General features: G+C 48.7%; 1 protein-coding gene across 1 annotated transcript in view; it reads right to left on the reverse strand.

Annotated features, from left to right (window-relative positions):
- LOC147080981 (serine/threonine-protein kinase 36-like) overlaps positions 1 to 20,126 on the reverse strand; it is a 69,368-nt gene that overhangs the window by 44,166 nt on the left and 5,076 nt on the right. The window contains exons 3-4 of the mRNA XM_085981000.1: positions 14,449 to 14,592; positions 1,212 to 1,391 (exon numbers count right to left, since the gene is read on the reverse strand). Coding sequence (XP_085837126.1) covers positions 1,212 to 1,391; positions 14,449 to 14,592 — 324 coding nt within the window. The remainder of the gene's footprint in view (positions 1 to 1,211; positions 1,392 to 14,448; positions 14,593 to 20,126) is intronic.

Below are 20,126 nucleotides of genomic sequence, written 5' to 3' on the forward strand. Positions count from 1 at the left end.
GCGGGGCGGGAGGGAGACAGGGGTGAGCGGGGCGGGGGGGAGACAGGGGTGAGCGGGGCGGGGGGGAGACAGGGGTGAGCGGGGCGGGGGGTAGACAGGGGTGAGCGGGGCGGGGGGTAGACAGGGGTGAGCGGGGCGGGGGGGGAGACAGGGGTGAGCGGGGCAGGGGCGGAGACAGGGGTGAGCGGGGCGGGGGGGAGACAGGGGTGAGAGGGGCGGGGGGGAGACAGGGGTGAGCGGGGCAGGGGCGGAGACAGGGGTGAGCGGGGCGGGGGGTAGACAGGGGTGAGCGGGGCGGGGGGTAGACGGGTGAGCGGGGCAGGGGCGGAGACAGGGGTGAGCGGGGCGGGGGGGAGACAGGGGTGAGAGGGGCGGGGGGGAGACAGGGGTGAGCGGGGCAGGGGCGGAGACGGGTGAGCGGGGCGGGGGGGAGACAGGGGTGAGCGGGGCGGGGGCGGAGACAGGGGTGAGAGGGGCGGGGGGGAGACAGGGGTGAGCGGGGCGGGGGGTAGACGGGGTGAGCGGGGCGGGGGGTAGACGGGTGAGCGGGGCGGGGGGTAGACAGGGGTGAGCGGGGCGGGGGGTAGACAGGGGTGAGCGGGGCGGGGGGTAGACAGGGGTGAGAGGGGCGGGGTGGAGACAGGGGTGAGCGGGGCGGGGGGTAGACAGGGGTGAGCGGGGCGGGGGGTAGACAGGGGTGAGCGGGGTGGGGGGAGACAGGGGTGAGCGGGGCGGGGGGTAGACAGGGGTGAGCGGGGCGGGGGGGAGACAGGGGTGAGCGGGGCGGGGGGGAGACAGGGGTGAGCGGGGCGGGGGGGAGACAGGGGTGAGCGGGGCGGGGGGGAGACAGGGGTGAGCGGGGCGGGGGGGAGACAGGGGTGAGCGGGGCGGGGGGTAGACAGGGGTGAGCGGGGCGGGGGGTAGACAGGGGTGAGCGGGGCGGGGGGGAGACAGGGGTGAGCGGGGCGGGGGGGAGACAGGGGTGAGCGGGGCGGGGGGTAGACAGGGGTGAGCGGGGCGGGGGGTAGACAGGGGTGAGCGGGGCGGGGGGTAGACAGGGGTGAGCGGGGCGGGGGGGAGACAGGGGTGAGCGGGGCGGGGGGGAGTCAGGGGTGAGCGGGGCGGGGGGTAGACAGGGGTGAGCAGGGTGGGGGGTAGACAGGGGTGAGCGGGGCGGGGGGGAGTCGGGAATGCCGGTCGCGGTGTCTGACCTGTTTAACTCCCTCGCTGTGCAGCATCTGCCCGATGAGGTGCAGCAGGAATTGAGGCAGCTCCAGCCCTCGGCAGAAGGCGTGCAGGAGATCCCAGTCGCACCTGGTGGCCAGCAGGTTCCCGATGACCCGCAGAGCTGGGCGTAGCCGTGACGCGCCCTCCAGCATCCCCTCCAGCACCTAGAGAACAAGGGGGGCGTTGCTCATTAAAGAACAGTAAATCAAGGTTGCAGAGCCACAAACACACACACAGGGATCAATCCCCTACAACACCCCACGATCGAAGGAGGAGAGATTCCAGTGACCCCAGCTCGAGAGTGAACAGGTGAGATTCTGCTGAAGGTGCTAGCTTGGCTCGGTTGGTCTCACTCTCTCCCCTCTGAGTCAGAAGTTCGTGAGTTCAAGTCCCACGCACTCAAGACTTGAGCCCCATAGTCCAGGCTGACACTCTCCAGTTGCAAGTACTGAGGGAGCACTGCACTATCGGAGGGGCAGTACTGAGGGAGCACTGCACTATCGGAGGGGCAGTACTGAGGGAGCACTGCACTGTCGGAGGGGCAGTACTGAGGGAGCGCTGCACTGTCGGAGGGGCAGTACTGAGGGAGCGCTGCACTGTCGGAGGGGCAGTACTGAGGGAGCCCTGCACTGTCGGAGGGGCAGTACTGAGGGAGCGCTGCACTGTCGGAGGGGCAGTACTGAGGGAGCCCTGCACTGTCGGAGGGGCAGTACTGAGGGAGCCCTGCACTGTCGGAGGCGCAGTACTGAGGGCGCGCCGCACTGTTGGAGGGGCAGTACTGAGGGAACGCTGCACCGTCGGAGGGGCAGTACTGAGGGAGCGCTGTACTGTCGAAGGGGCAGTACCGAGGGAGCGCTGCACTTTCGGAGGGGCAGTACTGAGGGAGCGCTGCACTGTCGGAGGAGCAGTACTGAGGGAGCACTGCACTGTCGGAGGGGCAGTACTGAGGGAACGTTGCACTGTCGGAGGGTCTGTACTGAGGGAGTGCTGCACTGTTGGTGGGGCGGTACTGATGGAACCCTGCACTGTCGGAGGGTCAGTACTGAAGGAGCGCTGCACTGTCAGAGGTGCTGTCTTTCGGGATGAGACGTTAAACCCGAGGGCTCTGTCTGCCCTCTCAGGTGGACGTAAAAGATCCCGTAGCCACTGTTTGAAGAAGAGCAGGGGGGAATTATCCCGGGTGTCCTGGGGCCAATATTTATCCCTTGATCAACATCGCTAAAACAGATTATCTGGTCATTATCACATTGTTGTTTGTGGGAGCTTGCTGTGCGCAAATTGGCTGCCGCGTTTCCTATATTACAACAGTGACTACATTTCAAAATTGGCAAATTAATTTTAAAATAGATAAGTGTGAGGTGGTGCATTTTGGTCGGGAGGCCACATACTCCTTGGAATATAAATGTCTAAATAGGGCAGAGGAACAGAGAGATCTAGGGGTACAGATACACAAATCACCAAAAGTAGGAACGCAGGTTAATAAGGTCATAAAAAGAAGTAAACTAAGCATGGGGTTCATTTCTACATTGATAGAATTGAAAAGCAGAGAAGTTATGTTAAATGTGCATCAAACCTTGGTTGGACCACACTTGGAGCATTGTGCATAGTTCTGGTCTCCATATACCTTGGTTAGACCACACTTGGAGCATTGTGCACAGTTCTGGTCTCCATATAACTTGGTTAGACCACACTTGGAGCACTGTGCTCAGTTCTGGTCTCCATATACCTTGGTTAGACCACACTTGGAGCACTGTGCTCAGTTCTGGTCTCCATATACCTTGGTTAGACCACACTTGGGGCACTGTGCACAGTTCTGGTCTCCATATACCTTGGTTAGACCACACTTGGAGCACTGTGTACAGTCCTGGTCTCCATATACCTTGGTTAGACTGCACTTGGAGCACTGTGTACAGTCCTGGTCTCCATATACCTTGGTTAGACCACACTTGGAGTACTGTGCACAGTTCTGGTCTCCATATTATAAAAAGGATATAGAGGTACTGGGGAAGGTGCAAAAATGTTTACAAGAATGATACCAGAGCTGAGAAGTTATATCTATCAGGAAAAATGGAATCACAGAAAATCGTAGAAGTTTACAGCACAGAAAGAGGTGATTCCGCCCATCGTGTCTGGGCCGGTCGAAAAGAGCTATCCAGCCTAATCCCACTTTCCAGCTCTTGGTTCGTAGCCTTGCAGGTTCCGGCACTTCAAGTGCATGTCCAAGTACTTTTTAAATGTGATGAGGGTTTCTGCCTCTACCACCCTTTCAGGAAGAGTTCCAGACCCCCACCACCCTCTGGGTGAAAAAATGTCTTTTCAACTGCCCTCTAATTCTTCTACAAATTACTTTAAATCTAAGCCCCCTGGTTATTGACCTATCTGTTAAGGGAAATAGGTCCTTCCTAACCACGCTATTTAGGCCCCTCATAATTTTATACACCTCAATTAAGTTGCCCCTCAGCCTCCTCTGTTCCAAAGAAAACAATCTCAGCCTATCCAATCTTTCCTCATAGCTAAAATTCTCCAGTTCTGGAAACTTCCTGTTAAATAGGAACATAGGAACAGGAGGAGGCAATTCAGCCCCTCGGGCCTCTTCTGCCATTCAATGAGATCATGGCTGATATGCAACCTAACGCCATATACCCGCCTTTGGCCCATGTCCCTTAATAGCTTTGGTTAACAAAAAGCTATCAATCTCCGATTTAAAAATAACAATTGATCTAGCATCAATTGCCGTTTGCGGAAGAGAATTCCAAACCTCTACCGTCCTTTGTGTGTAGAAGTGTTTCCTAATTTCACTCCTGAAAGGTCTGGCTCTAATTTTTAGATTATGCCCCCTAGTCCTAGACTCCCAAACCAGCAGAAATAGTTTCTCTCTCTCTACCCTATCTGTTCCCCTTAATATCCTGAAAACTTCGACCAGATCACCTCTTAACCGTCTAAATTCCAGGGAACACAACCCTAGTTTGTGTAATCTCTCCTCATAATTTAACCCCTGGGGTCCGGGTATCATTCTGGTAAACCTACGCTGCACTCCCTCCAAGGCCAATATATCCTTCCTAAGGTGTGGTGCCCAGAACTGCTCACAGTACTCCAGGTGTGGTCTAACCAGGGCTTTGTATAGCTGCAGCATAACTTCTACCCCTCTGTACTCTAGTCCTCTAGACATAAAGGCCAGCATTCCATTAGCCTCTCTGTACCCTTTCCTGTAATGTGGTGACCAGAACTGTACACAGTACTCTAGCTGTGACCTAACTAGTGTTTTATACAGTTCAAGCATAACCTCCCTGCTCTTATATTCAATGCCTCATCCATTAAAGGAAAGTATCCCGTATACCTGTCCTGCTACATTCAGGGATCTGTGGACATGCACTTCAAGGTCCCTTTGTTCCTCTACACTTCTCAGTATCCTACCATTTATTGTGTATTCCCTTGCCTTGTCAGCCCTCCCCAAATGTTTACCTCACACTTCTCCAGATTGAATTCCATTTGCCACTTTTCTGTCCACCTGACCAGTCCATTGATATCTTCCTGCAGTCTACAGCTTTCTTCCTCACTATCAACCACACGGACAAGTTTTGGATCATCCGCAAACGTCTTAATCATGCCCCCTACATTGAAGTCTAAATCATTGATGTATACCACAAAAAAACAATGGACCCAGTACTGAGCCCTGCGGAACCCCACTGGAAACAGCTTTCCAGTCACAAAAACACCCTTCGACCATAATCCTTTGTTTCCTGCCTCTGAGCCAATTTTGGATCCAACTTGCCACTTTCCCTTGAATCCCAGGGGCTTTTACTTTTCTGACCAATCTGCCAAATGGGACCTTGTCAAAAGCCTTGCTAAAATCCATGTAGACTACATCAAATGTGCTACCCTCATCAACCCTCGTTACCTCCTCAAAAAATTCAATCAAGTTAATCAGACTTGACCTTCCCTTAACAAATCCATGCTGTCTGTCCTTTGTAATCTGTGACTCTCTAAATGATGATTTATACTGTCCCTCAGAATTTTTTCCAATAATTTTCCCACCACCGAGGTTAGGTTGACTGGCCTGTAAATATTTTCTCCCTTTTTAAACAATGGCACAACGTTAGCAGTCCTCCAGCCCCACATCTGTAGCCAGAGAGGATTGGAAAATGATGGTCAGAGCTTCCGCTATTTCCTCCCTTGCTTCTCTTAACAGCCTGGGATACATTTCATCCGGGCCTGGGGATTTATCCACTTTCAAAGATGGTAAACCCCTTACTACTTCCTCTTTCACTATGCTTATTTCATCTAATATTTCACACTCCTCCTCCTTACCTATAATGCCTGCATTGTCCCTCTCTTCTGTGAAGACAGACACAAAGGCCCAGAAATTCGGGTCGGGGGCTTCCTGCGGGTGCAAGCTCCCGACCTGCACTTACCTTGCGCGCCGGCAGTTGAGCTCTGGGCTCCCGTGGAATTCCACTCCGGGGCCTGCTCCAACTCCTGGTGCGCTGTGCTTGCGTGTCCCAGGGGCGTAGTTAGTGCGATGCGTCTCCTGGGATCACGTGAGCCATGGGCAGCCAATCAGAGGAGGGAAAAGCCCATTCACAAGATTGACAGGAAGACCTGTCTAAACTTATGAATATGCGGGCCCCAAAATAACAGTAAACCTTCAAATATTTTTTTTTAAATCACACTTTTTAAATAAACTATAAATTACATTAAATAACTATTTTAAACAATAATTTAAATTTTTGAAAAAATTAAATTTATAAAAAAACAGGGCTAAAAATAAACTTACCTTGCTTTAAAGTATTTAAAAATAATAAACCTGTGGAAAAAATGTTTTAATTTTAATTAATTGACCACTTACCTTTTAAAATGCAGGCCTTACACCTGGTTTTTACATTTCTAAAATCTAAAGACTTACCCTCACAGAAAAACCTGTAAAAAAAACGTAAGTTCAAAGCGCACGCGCAGACTCCCGCGCGCACACGTTCGACCTCTGAACCCCTTCGTTCAGAGGAACGGAAGTGCCGGTTTCTCGCGCATGCGCAGTGCATGCAAGAAACTGGCACTTCCATCGGGTCCACGCGTGAGTACCCCTTGCGTACTCATGCGTTGGGGCCCGAATTTCTGGGCCAAAGTATTCATTAAGAACCATACCCAAGTCTTCCGCCTCCACACGTAGTTTATCTTTTTGGTCTCTAACAGGCCCTACTCTTTCCTTAGTTAGCCTCTTGCTCTTTATGTATTTATAAAACATCTTTGGGTGTTCCTTGGTTTTGCTTGCCAATAATTTTTCATGCCCTCTCTTGGTTTTCCGAATTCCCTTTTTAATTTCACCCCTGCACTTTCTATACTCCTCCAGGCTTGCTGCAGTACTTAGCTCTCAGTATCTGACATAAGCTTCCCTTTTTTGCCTTATCCTACCCTGTATGCCCCTTGACATCCAGGGGGCTCTAGATTTGGGAGTCCCAACCTTTTTCTTTGTGGGAACATATTTGCTCTGAACCCTCACTATCCCCTCCTTGAATACCTCCCACTGCTCTGACACTGATTTACCTTCAAGTAGCCGTTTCCAGTCCATTTTTGCTAAATCACATCTCAGCTTAGTAAAATTGGCCTTTCCCCAATTGAGAACTTTTATTCCTGGTCTATCCTTCTCCTTTTCCTTAACTATGCTAAATCTAACTGAATTATGATCACTACCCCCACTGATACCCCTTCCACTTGCCCAGCTTCATTCCCTAAAACTAAGTCCAGAACCGCCTCCTCTTATTGGGCTTGTTATGTACTGGCTAAAAAAGTTCTCCTGAATGCATTTTAAGAATTCTGCGCCCACTATTCCTTTTACACTGATTCTATCCGAGTTAATGTTTGGGTAGTTGAAATCCCCTACTATTACTGCCCTATTTTTTTTGCACTTCTCAGAAATTTGCCTACATATTTGCTCTTCTATTTCCCTCTGACTGTTCAGAGGTCTATAGTACACTTCCAGCATTGTGATTGCCCCTTTGTTGTTCTTCAGTGCAACCCATACGGCCTCATTTGATGATCCTTCTAACATATTGTGAGGGAATAAGCCATATTTCAGAAAGATACACCGTAATATGAACAGAATTCTGATATTTATTAAAACATGATATACTGGGTTTAAAAATCTAAAACCTCGGAGACACAGGCTGCAAACAGAAATACAGGCTTCTGAGATAAACAAAGTTTAACAAAGTTGTAAAAACCAAACTGTTAGATCCGTGATTCGGAGAGTATGATGTTTTTCAATAACCACACGGATGCTGTGACTTAACAATCAACAGGTGTTTACTGGAGTAGGGTAGTCTCAAGACTGGGGGTACAGAGGCATGCGTAAGGCTTATATACAGGTGTGGTCACTGCCGGTACTACAGTATACAAGAGCTGTAAAAGTAGTTCTCTCTTAAAGGTACATACACTACACAAACAAGCTTTGAAATTGGAATTAGTTAAATATACTAAAACAATTATCCTATTGAAATGGCAGTTTGGCAATTCCAGAGGGTCTGGAGTTTGGGAATAACACAATGGAAGACCCAGTTTAAGGTGTTATAAGCTAACACATTAAACAGAAACACAAACATTAAAAAATCATGTGCCTTTGAAAAGATGACATCAAGTAAAAGAAACACCTGCTGGTCAAATAGTTTTTATGTTAAACTTGGAAGACAAGAAACATAAGATTAAATATGCAACCAATTGAGATAGCTAGAAATGCATGAAACACCCTGGTTAAAGTGTCTTTAATTTATACATAGTAAATATGATACCAACAAGAACACTTTGAAGATATGACTTCAACAGATGCACCAAGCAATTACATTATGTTTGTATTGAACTTGGAGCAGTCAGGAGACTCAACGTCTGCTAAAACCAGTAAAGCCAATATTAAGAATTAAATGAAAGAATTTTGCAAGAATGGCATCAAACAGAAACCATTGCTGTCATATTGCTTTATGATAGTTTTTGAAACACCTAAAGGTAGAGACATAATTATGCATGCAGCAGCTAAATTGGCAGTAAGAATAGAAAGCATTCATCAGCAGAGAACTTCAAAGAATAAACCACTGCAAAAAGGGTATAAAAATAAGAGCTTTTCAAACAGAAAGTCAGAACTCGCTGAACGGGCCAAGCGTTTCTCAACTTTACAGGCACCATCTGTAAGTTTTTAACTTTGAGTCTCGGGTAATCAAGAAATTTGATTTTGGTGGATGTTCTGGATTTAGAAATAAGTAAGAAATATAGAAATGTAATGAAGTAAAGATTTGAGAATAAGGATCTCTGAGAAATAAGAAATGTAGGATATTTGTATTTTGAATTGTTAATGTTGCGACTGATTCAACAGCTGTTAACTGAATGTCGGCTCTTAAATAAAACTATATATTTTTAGAATTGTCTCAAAGAGTATTTCTGTATAGACTCGTGAACCCAATTTCTGTACACTCTGTAAGGAGTTGCAGAATTCTGGGGGGTATTCCGGACCCTCATAATATCCGGAAGGTTACAGTCTAGTTAAACTTATTAAAAGTGCTATCCGGAGGACGGTAACATCTTCAGTCATTCCTTTCCTTTAGGGAGAGATAGCCTGAACCTTTATGGAATTCGGCTATCTCTTCAATATCATCCCTCCTCGCAACTGTAATTGTTTCTTTAACCAATATTGTGACTCCCCCCTCTCTATCTCATCTGAAAATCCTGTAACCGGGAATGTTGAGCTGCCATTCCTGCCCTTCTTTCAGCCATGTTTTAGTAATAGCTATGATATCATACTGCCACGTGTCTATCTGTGCCTTTTCAGCTCATCTGCCTTGTTCAATAGACTCCTTGCATTGAAGCATATACCATTAAGCACTGCCAAACCCCCTTTGTTGCCTATTTTTTTAGCCTTTGCTTCCTCTGCCTTCCAAACTAACTTACTAATTTATTGCCTTCCATTTCCAGCTTTGCTTTTCTTCCTTATTATGGGGAATAAGGAAATGGCAGAAACGTTAAACAAATATTTTGTATCTGTCTTCACAGTAGAAGACACAAAAAGCATACCAAAAATGGTGGGGAACCAAGGGTCTAATGAGGGTGAGGAACTTAACATAATTAATATAAGTAGAAAAAAAGTACTAGAGAAACTAATGGGACTAAAAACTGACAAATCCCCTGGACCTGATGGCCTACATCCTAGGGTTCTAAAAGAGGTGGCTGAAGAGATAGTGGATGCATTGGTTTTGATCTTCCAAAATTCCCTAGATTCTGGAATGGTCCCAGCGGATTGGAAGGTCACAAATGTAACACCGCTATTCAAGAAAGGAGGGAGAGAGAAAACAGGGAACTACAGGCCAGTTAGCCTGACATCAGTCGTCGGGAAAATGCTGGAATCCATTATTAAGGAAGTTGTATCAAGTCACTTAGAAAATCATAACATGATTAGGCAGAGTCAGCATGGTTTTATGAAAGGGAAATCGTGTTTGACAAATTTATTAGAGTTGTTGAGGATGTAACTAGCAGGGTAGATAAAGGGGAACCAGTGGATGTAGTATATTTAGATTTCCAAAAGGCATTCGATAAGGTGCCATATAAAAGGTTATTACACAAGATTAGGGCTCGTGGGGTTGGGGGTAATATAGTAGCATGGATAGAGGATTGGTTAACGGACAGAAAGCAGAGAGTAGGGATAAACGGATCTTTTTTAGGTTGGCAGGCTGTAACTAGTGGGGTGCCGCAAGGATCAGTATTGGGGCTTCAGCTATTTACAATCTATATTAATGACCTAGATGAAGGGACCGAGTGTAATGTATCCAAGTTTGCTGATGATACAAAGTTAGGTGGGTCAGTAAGCTGTGAGGAGAACACAAAGAGTCTGCAAAGGGAGATAGATAGACTAAGTGAGTGGGCAGTAAGGTGGCAGATGGAGTATAATGTAGGGAAATGTGAGGTTATTCACTTTGGTAGGAAGAATAGAAAAAAATAATATTTTTTAAATGGCGAGAAACTTTCAAATGTTGGTGCTCAGTGAGATTTGGGTGTCCTCGTGCAAGAAACACATAAAGCTAGCATGCAAGTACAGCAAGCAATAAGGAAGGCAAATGGCATATTGGCCTTTATTGCAAGGGGGTTGGAGTATAAGAGTGAGGAAGTCTTGCTACAATTGTGCAGGGCCTTGGTGAGACCACACCTGGAGTACTGTGCACAGTTTTGGTCTCCTTATCTAAGGAAGGATATACTTGCCTTGGAGGCGCTGCAACGAAGGTTCACTGGATTGATTCCTGGGATGAGAGGGCTGTCCTATGATGAGAGATTGTGTAGAATGGGCCTGTACTCTCTGGAGTTTAGAAGAATGAGAGGTGATCTCATTGAAACATACAAGGTTCTGAAGGGGATTGACAGGGTAGATGCCGAGAGGTTGTTTCCCCTGGCTGGTGTGTCTAGAACTAGGGGGCATTGTCTCAGGATAAGGGGTTGGCCATTTAAGACTGAGATGAGGAAAAATTTCTTCACTCGGAAGGTTGTGAATCTTTGGACTTCTCTGCCCCAGAGGGCTGTGAATGCTGAGTCTTTGAGTATATTCAAGGCTGAGATCGATAGATTTTTGGACTCTAGGGGAATCACGATATATGGAGATCGGGCGGGAAAGTGGAGTTGAGGTCGATGATCAGCCATGATCTTATTGAATGGCGGAGCAGGCTCGAGGGGCCGTATGGCCTGCTCCTGCTCTTATTTCTTATGTTCTTATGTTCTGAATCTATGCTCAGGTTCACACCCACCTGCCAAGGTAGTTTAAACCTTCCCCAACAGCACTAGCAAAACCCCCATGAGGATATTGGTCCCGGCCTTGTTGAGGTGTAACCTGTCCGGCTTTTACAGATTCCACCTCTCCCAGAAACGGTCCTCAGGAATCTGAAGCCCTCCCTCCTGTACCATCTCCCCAGCCACGCATTCATCTGCTCCACCCTCCTATTCCTGTCCTCACTCACGCGTGGCACCAGGAGTAATCTGGAGATTACTACCTTTGAGGTCCTGCTTACTAATCTTTTCCCTAGCTCCCTAAATTCTGCCTGCAGGACCGCATCCCTCTTTCTGCCTATGTCGTTGGTACCGATATGGACCACAACCTCTGGCTGTTCACCCTCCCCCCTCAGAATGCCCTGCAGCCGCTCAGTGACATCCTTGACCCTGGCACTAGAGAGGCAACATACCATCCTGGAGTCATGTCTGCGGCTGCAGAAACGCCTGTCTGTTCCCCTAACAATCGAATCCCCCATCACTATTGCATTATGAACTTCATCCTCCCCCCGCTCCCCCCCCCCCCCGCCCCCCGTACAGCTGAGCCACCCGTGGTGTCATGGTCTTGGCTCTGGCTGCACTCCCTAGAGGAACCATCGCCCCCACCAGTTAGAGAGCGAGATGCACTCAGGGGACTCCTGCACTACCTGGCTTGTCCTCCTTGTCTGTCTGGCGGTCACCCACTCCCTCGCTGCCTGCACACTCCTAAGCTGCGGGGTGACCACCTCCAGAAAGGTCTGGGGCTAAACTGAACAGGTTGGGGCACTTTTCTCTGTAAATGGGAAGGCTGAGGGGGTAACCTGAGAGAGGTCTTTAAGATCATGAAGGGGTTCAATAGGGTAGAGGTAAAGAGGATGTTTCCACTTCTGGGGGAGACCAGAACTAGGGGCCATAAATATAGGATAGTCGCTAATAAATTCCATGGGGAATTCAGGAGAAACGTCTTTACCCAGAGCGTGGTGAGAATGTGGAACTCGCTACCACAGGGTTGAGGTGAATAGTGTCGATGTATTTACGGTGAAGTTAGATAAACACAGGAGGGAGAAGGGAATAGAAGGTTATGCTGATAGGGTGAGATAACGAGGGCTGGGAGGAGGCTCGTGTGGATCATAAACACCGGCATAGACCTGTTGGTCCGAATGTTTCTGTGCTATAAATACTATGTAAGCGCTCCTGGCCGGCCTCCCACCTTGCACCCTCTGAAAACCTGAGCTCATCCAAAACTCGAACCCATATTCGAACTCACACTAAGTCCCGTTCACCCATCACCCCCTGTGCCCGCTGACCTACACTGGCTCCCGGTCCAGCAACGCCTCGATTTTAAAATTCTCATCCTTGTTTTCAAATCCCTCCATGGCCTCGCCCCTCCCTATCTCTGTAATCTCCTCCAGCCCCACAACCCTCCAAGATCTCTGGGCTCCTCCAAGCTAGATAAGCACAAGAGGGCGAAAGGAATGGAAGGATATGCTGATAGGGTGAGATGAAGTAGGGTGGGAGGAGGCTCGTGTGGAGCACGGACCAGTTGGGCCGAATGGCCTGTTTCTGTGCTGTACATTTTTATGAAACAGGTGTTAAAAAGCAAGAACTTACATTTATACAGGCCCCTGCTCTGTGTGTGAGGTTCGGTCCCACACCGGGTGAGAGGCTAACTCAGCACAGGCCGGGGATGGAGCCTGGGCCTTTCCTGCTCTGTGTGTGGGGCTCAGTCCCACACCGGGTGAGATCATCTCACTCAGCACAGGCCGGGGATGGAGCCTGGGCCTTTCCTGCTCTGTGTGTGGGGCTCAGTCCCACACCGGGTGAGATCATCTCACTCAGCACAGGCCAGGGATGGAGCCTGGGCCTTTCCTGCTCTGTGTGTGGGGCTCAGTCCCACACCGGGCGAGATCAGCTCACTCAGCACAGGCCGGGGATGGAGCCTGGGCCTTTCCTGCTCTGTGTGTGGGGCTCAGTCCCACACCGGGTGAGATCATCTCACTCAGCACAGGCCGGGGATGGAGCCTGGGCCTTTCCTGCTCTGTGTGTGGGGCTCAGTCCCACACCGGGTGAGATCATCTCACTCAGCACAGGCCAGGGATGGAGCCTGGGCCTTTCCTGCTCTGTGTGTGGGGCTCAGTCCCACACCGGGCGAGATCAGCTCACTCAGCACAGGCCGGGGATGGAGCCTGGGCCTTTCCTGCTCTGTGTGTGGGGCTCAGTCCCACACCGGGTGAGATCATCTCACTCAGCACAGGCCGGGGATGGAGCCTGGGCCTTTCCTGCTCTGTGTGTGGGGCTCAGTCCCACACCGGGTGAGATCATCTCACTCAGCACAGGCCGGGGATGGAGCCTGGGCCTTTCCTGCTCTGTGTGTGGGGCTCAGTCCCACACCGGGCGAGATCAGCTCACTCAGCACAGGCCGGGGATGGAGCCTGGGCCTTTCCTGCTCTGTGTGTGGGGCTCAGTCCCACACCGGGTGAGATCATCTCACTCAGCACAGGCCGGGGATGGAGCCTGGGCCTTTCCTGCTCTGTGTGTGGGGCTCAGTCCCACACCGGGTGAGATCATCTCACTCAGCACAGGCCGGGGATGGAGCCTGGGCCTTTCCTGCTCTGTGTGTGGGGCTCAGTCCCACACCGGGTGAGATCATCTCACTCAGCACAGGCCGGGGATGGAGCCTGGGCCTTTCCTGCTCTGTGTGGGGGAGTCAGTGTCACAGTCTACGGCTTTGGTATTGGTGAGACCGCACCTGGAATACTGCGTACAGTTTTGGTGTCCATACTTAAGAAAAGACATACTTGCTCTCGAGTCAGTACAAAGAAGGTTCACTCGGTTAATCCCGGGGATGAGGGGATGGACATATGAGGAGAGGTTGAGTCGATTGGGACTCTACTCATTGGAGTTCAGAAGAATGAGAGGCGATCTTATTGAAACATATAAGATTGTGAAGGGGTTGCATCGGGTGGGTGCGGGGAAGATGTTCCCGATGATGGGTGAAACTAGAACTAGGGGGCATAGTCTTAGAATAAGGGGCTGCTCTTTCAAAACTGAGATGAGGAGGAACTACTTCACTCAGAGGGTGGTAGGTCCATGGAATATGCTGCCCCAAAAAGCTGTAGAAGCTACATCATTACATAAATTTAAAACAGAAATAGACAGTTTCCTAGAAGTAAAGGGAATTAAGGGGAGCGGGCAGGAATTTGGACATGAGTCTAGGTTCGGATCGGTCATGGCCCTGTGGGTAGCGGAGTGGGCCCAGGGGCCGTGTAGCCTGATCCTGCTCCTATTTCGTGTGTCTAATTCTGTTAGATTCAGGAGATGGTTCTGTGATAGTGGATTGGCGGTTAGGATCAGATCAGCCATGATCTTATTGAATGGCGGAGCAGGCTCGAGGGGCCGATTGGCCTACTCCTGCTCCTATTTCTTATGTTCTTCCCTGGGTTTTAGGTAACCACGTACCTGGGTGCTGGAGTCCCCCAGCCTGGCGCGGACACGCTGTTGAAAGGCCTGGTCCCTCAGTAGGGTCAGTGGGGTACTCAGCTGGAGGGCTGAAGGGTCCGTAGCCTCGATCAGCTGCTCCCACTCCTCATCGCTGTCCATCTCCTGCGATCAAAATTCAGGGACAATATTAAACTCCGTTTTTCAACAATCTGCAAACTTGAAGAATTAAACTGTATTACTTTCTATAAAAAAGGAGGACTATCAATCCAGACCCCTTTTAAAGAGGGAGACTCACCATCAGGGACCCCTTTTAAAGAGGGAGTCTCCCCATCAGGGACCCCTTTTAAAGAGAGTCTCACCGTCAGGGACCCCTTTTAAAGAGAGAGTCTCCCCATCAGGGACCCCTTTTAAAGAGGGAGTCGCACCATCAGGGACCCCTTTTAACAACAGCAACAACTTGTATTTATATAGCGCCTTTAAATTAGTAAAACGTCCCAAGGCACTTCACAGGAGCGATTATCAAACAAAATTTGACACCGAGCCAAATAAGGAGATATTAGAGGTAGGCTTTAAGGAGTGTCTTAAAGGAGAAAAGAGAGGTAGAGAGGGGTAGAGTTTATGGAGGGAATTCGACAGGTTAGGGCCTTGGTAGCTGAAGGCACAGCTGCCAATGGTGGAGCGATTAGAATCAGGGATGATCAAGAGGCCAGAATTGGAGGAGCGCAGAGATCTCGGAGGGTTGTGGTGCTGGAAGAGGTTAGAGATAGGGAGGTGCGAGGCCACAGAGGGATTTGAGAACAAGGATGAAAATTTTAAATTTTAAAAAGAGAGTCTCATCATCAGGGACCCCTTTTAAAGAGAGCCTCACCATTGGGACCCCTTTTAAAGAGAGAGTCTCACCATTGGGACCCATTTTAAAGAGAGAGTCTCACCATTGGGACCCCTTTTAAAGAGGAAGTCTCACCATTGGGACCCCTTTTAAAGAGGGAGTCTCACCATCAGGGACACCTTTTAAAGAGAGAGTCTCACCATCAGGGACCCCTTTTAAAGAGAGAGTCTCCCCGTCAGGGACCCCTTTTAAAGAGAGAGTCTCACCATCAGGGACCCCTTTTAACAACAGCAACAACTTGTATTTATATAGCGCCTTTAAATTAGTAAAACATCCCAAGGCACTTCACAGGAGCGATTATCAAACAAAATTTGACACCGAGCCAAATAAGGAGATATTAGAGGTAGGCTTTAAGGATTTTTTGCATCTGTTTTCACGATGGAGAAGGACGATGTCGACATAGAAATAGGGCGGGGGGACTGTGATATGCTCGAACATATTAACATCGAGAGGGAGGAGGTATTGGCGGTTTTAGCAGGCCTAAAAATGGATAAATCCTCAGGCCCGGACGAAATGTATCCCAGGCTGCTGTGTGAGGCAAAGGAAGAGATTGCGGGGGCTCTAACACATATATTCAGAACCTCTCTGGCCACAGGGGATGTGCCAGAGGACTGGAGAACCGCTAATGTAGTACCATTATTCAAGAAGGGGAGTAGGGAAAAACCGGGGAACTACAGGCCAGTGAGCCTAACATCAGTGGTAGGAAAAGTATTGGAAAAAATTCTGAGGGACAAAATTAGTCTCCACTTGGAGAGGCAAGGATTAATCAGGGATAGTCAACATGGCTTTGTCAAGGGAAGATCATGTCTGACTAATTTGATTGAATTTTTTGAGGGGGTGACTACCTAGTGTGGATGAGGGTAACGCAGTGGATGTGGTATACATGGATTTCAGTAAGGCCTTCGATAAAGTCCCACACAGGAGACTGGTCAAGAAGGTAAGAGCCCATGGAATCCAGGGTGCCTTGGCACATTGGATACAAAACTGGCTTAGTGGCAGAAGGCAGAGGGTGATGGTCGAAGGTTGTTTTTGTGACTGGAAGCCTGTGGCCAGTGGGGTACCACAGGGATCCGTGCTGGGTCCCTTGCTGTTTGTGGTCTACATTAATGACTTGGATATGAATGTAAAAGGTATGATCAGTAAGTTCGCGGATGATACAAAAATTGGTAGGGTGGTAAATAGCGTGGAGGGTAGTCTCAGTCTGCAGGACGATATAGATGGGTTGGTCAGATGGGCGGAACAGTGGCAAATGGAATTTAACCTGGAAAAGTGCGAGGTGATGCACTTTGGGGGGACTAACAAGGCAAGGGAATACACAATGAATGGTAAGACCCTAGGCAAGACGGAGGGTCAGAGGGATCTGGGTGTGCAAGTACACAGATCCCTGAAGGCGGCGGAACAGGTGGATAAGGTGGTAAAAAAGGCATATGGGATACTTGCCTTCATTAGCCGAGGCATAGAATATAAGAGCAAGGAGGTTATGATGGAGCTGTATAAAATACTGGTTAGGCCACAGCTGGAATACTGTGTGCAGTTCTGGTCGCCACACTACAGGAAGGATGTGATCGCTTTGGAGAGGGTGCAGAGGAGATTCACCAGGATGTTACCAGGGCTGGAGCGCTTCAGCTATGAAGAGAGACTGGGCAGATTGGGTTTGTTTTCCTTGGAGCAGAGGAGGCTGAGGGGGGACATGATTGAGGTGTACAAAATTATGAGGGGCATAGATAGGATGGATACTAAGGAGCTTTTTCCCTTAGTAGAAGGGTCAATAACTAGGGGGCATAGATTCAAGGTAAAGGGCGGGAGGTTTAGAGGGGATTTGAGAAAGAACTTTTTCACCCAGAGGGTGGTTGGAGTCTGGAACTCACTGCCTGAAAGGGTTGTGGAGGCAGGAACCCTCACAACATTTAAGAAGCATTTGGATGAGCACTTGAAATGCCATAGCATACAAGGCTACGGACCAAATGCTGGAATATGGGATTAGATTAGACAGGGCTTGATGGCCGGCGCGGACACGATGGGCCGAAGGGCCTCTATCCGTGCTGTATAACTCTATGACTCTATGAGTGTCTTAAAGGAGAAAAGAGAGGTAGAGAGGGGTAGAGGTTTATGGAGGGAATTCCACAGGTTAGGGCCTTGGTAGCTGAAGGCACAGCTGCCAATGGTGGAGCGATTAGAATCAGGGATGATCAAGAGGCCAGAATTGGAGGAGCGCAGAGATCTCGGAGGGTTGTGGTGCTGGAGGAGGTTAGAGATAGGGAGGTGCGAGGCCACAGAGGGATTTGAGAACAAGGATCAAAATTTTAAATTTTAAAAAGAGAGTCTCATCATCAGGGACCCCTTTTAAAGAGAGAGTCTTACCATTGGGACCCCTTTTAAAGAGAGAGTCTCACCATTGGGACCCCTTTTAAAGAGAGAGTCTCACCATTGGGACCCCTTTTAAAGAGAGAGTCTCACCATTGGGACCCCTTTTAAAGAGAGAGTCTCACCATTGGGACCCCTTTTAAAGAGGGAGTCTCACCATCAGGGACCCCTTTTAAAGAGAGTCTCACCATCAGGGACCCCTTTTAAAGAGGGAGTCTCACCATCAGGGACCCCTTTTAAAGAGGGAGTCTTGCCATCAGGGACCCCTTTTAAAGAGAGAGTCTCACCATCAGGGACCCCTTTTAAAGAGAGAGTCTCACCATCAGGGACCCCTTTTAAAGAGGGAGTCTCACCATTGAGACCCCTTTTAAAGAGGGAGTCTCACCATCAGGGACCCCTTTTAAAGAGGGAGTCTCACCATTGGGGCCCCTTTTAAAGAGGGAGTCTCACCATCAGGGACCCCTTTTAAAGAGGGAGTCTCACCGTCAGGGACCCCTTTTAAAGAGAGAGTCTCACCGTCAGGGACCCCTTTTAAAGAGGGAGTCTCACCATCAGGGACCCCTTTTAAAGGGAGTCTCACCATCAGGGACCCCTTTTAAAGAGAGAGTCTCACCATTGGGACCCCTTTTAAAGAGAGAGTCTCACCATTGGGACCCCTTTTAAAGAGGGAGTCTCACCATCAGGGACCCCTTTTAAAGAGAGAGTCTCACCATCAGGGACCCCTTTTAAAGAGAGAGTCTCACCATTGGGACCCCTTTTAAAGAGGGAGTCTCACCATCAGGGACCCCTTTTAAAGAGAGAGTCTCACCATTGGGACCCCTTTTAAAGAGAGAGTCTCACCATTGGGACCCCTTTTAAAGAGAGAGTCTCACCATCAGGGACCCCTTTTAAAGAGGGAGTCTCACCACTGGGACCCCTTTTAAAGAGAGAGTCTCACCATCAGGGGGCACTTTTAACAACAACAACAACTTGTATTTACACAGTGCCTTTAAGGCAGTAAAACATCTGAGGCGTTTCACAGGAGCGATTATCAAACACAATGTGACAGCGAGCCACATAAGGAGATATTGGGGCAGATGACAGGTGGTTTTAAGGAGCGTCTTAAAGGAGGAAAGAGAGGTAGATGTGTGGAGCGGTTTAGGGAGGGAATTCCAGAGCTTAGTGCCTCGGCAGCTGAAGGCACGGCCGCCAATGGTGAAGCGATTTAAATCGGGGATGCGCAAGAGGCCAGAATTGGAGGAATGCAGAGATGACAGAGGGTTGAATGGTACAATCCTGAAGGGGGTGCACTAACAGAGAGAGCTGGGGGGGTGAAGGAATAGGCCGTATAAACTATTCCGAAAAAGACACCATTCGATGAAAGAATTCTGGCCTCATTAAAACAGGACAAGCTGGGTCTGGAAATCTAGAAACCTAACGATGAAAAAACTGATAGCATTCGGGCTATTGAGATAAGATAGTTGTTATCACTGAATCAATAACCTTATTGAAACAGAAGGTTAAAGGCTCCTGACAGTCTGAACCTCTGGGAACAAGACAATAGTTCACCCTGTACAAGGTGCTCTAATTTACACTTCGTAAAGAAGCACATAAAAGTAACAAACATCTGCCTTCGTAAAAATGATACCAAGTAAAGCGCACCTGCCGTTACACCGTTTTTTATGATAAACTTCGAACACCTAGAGGAGAGACATGGTTCTGTAATGCTACCAGCTGAGGTGACTGTAAGAATTGCAGGGGTCAGCAGAAAAATGACTAGAGATAATTAGCTTACATCAGCAGAAAGCCTTAAAGGAAATACCACTGGAAAAGGGTATAAATATTGAACTCTCAAATGGGATAGTAGACTCGCTTTAAAGGGGCAAAGCGATTCTCGGCTTCAGAGGCAGCTCTAAGTCTTCAACTCTTTGTACCTCGGAGATCAAAGGTATTTGATTTTGGTGGATATCCTGTAGAAAACTAAGAACTGTAAAACTGTAGCGAAGTTAAGATTTGAGAGTAGGTTCTCCGATAATAGAATTGTAAGCTTTCTCTTTTTGGAACTGTTAATGTTGCGATTGACTCACCAACTGTAAACTGCATGTCGGTTCTTTAACAAATCTATATATTTTTAGAATTGTCTCACATAAGACTTCTGTATCAAACTCGCAAACTCAATCTCTGTACACTCTTTGGTGAGGAGTTGCAGAATTCTGGGGGAGTTTTCTGGACCCTCATAATATCCGGAACGTTACAGTCTAGCTAAACTTATTAAAAGTGCTATCTGGAGAACGGTAACATTTTCAGGTTGTTCCTTTCCTTTAGGGAGAGATAGTCCAGGCCTTTAGACCCAATTAAGCATCTTTAGGATTCGGCTACCTCAAACTTTAGTTGAAAGTGACGTCTGAGGAATACGCCTGATCCGGGGTAGCCCTAAAGGGGCTAGGACTAGTAATGATCCCTT

Source organism: Somniosus microcephalus, unplaced genomic scaffold, assembly GCF_052327205.1.
Source record: "Somniosus microcephalus isolate GS21.2 unplaced genomic scaffold, FLI_Smic_1.0 scaffold913, whole genome shotgun sequence".
Classification (NCBI taxonomy): Eukaryota; Metazoa; Chordata; class Chondrichthyes; order Squaliformes; family Somniosidae; genus Somniosus; species Somniosus microcephalus.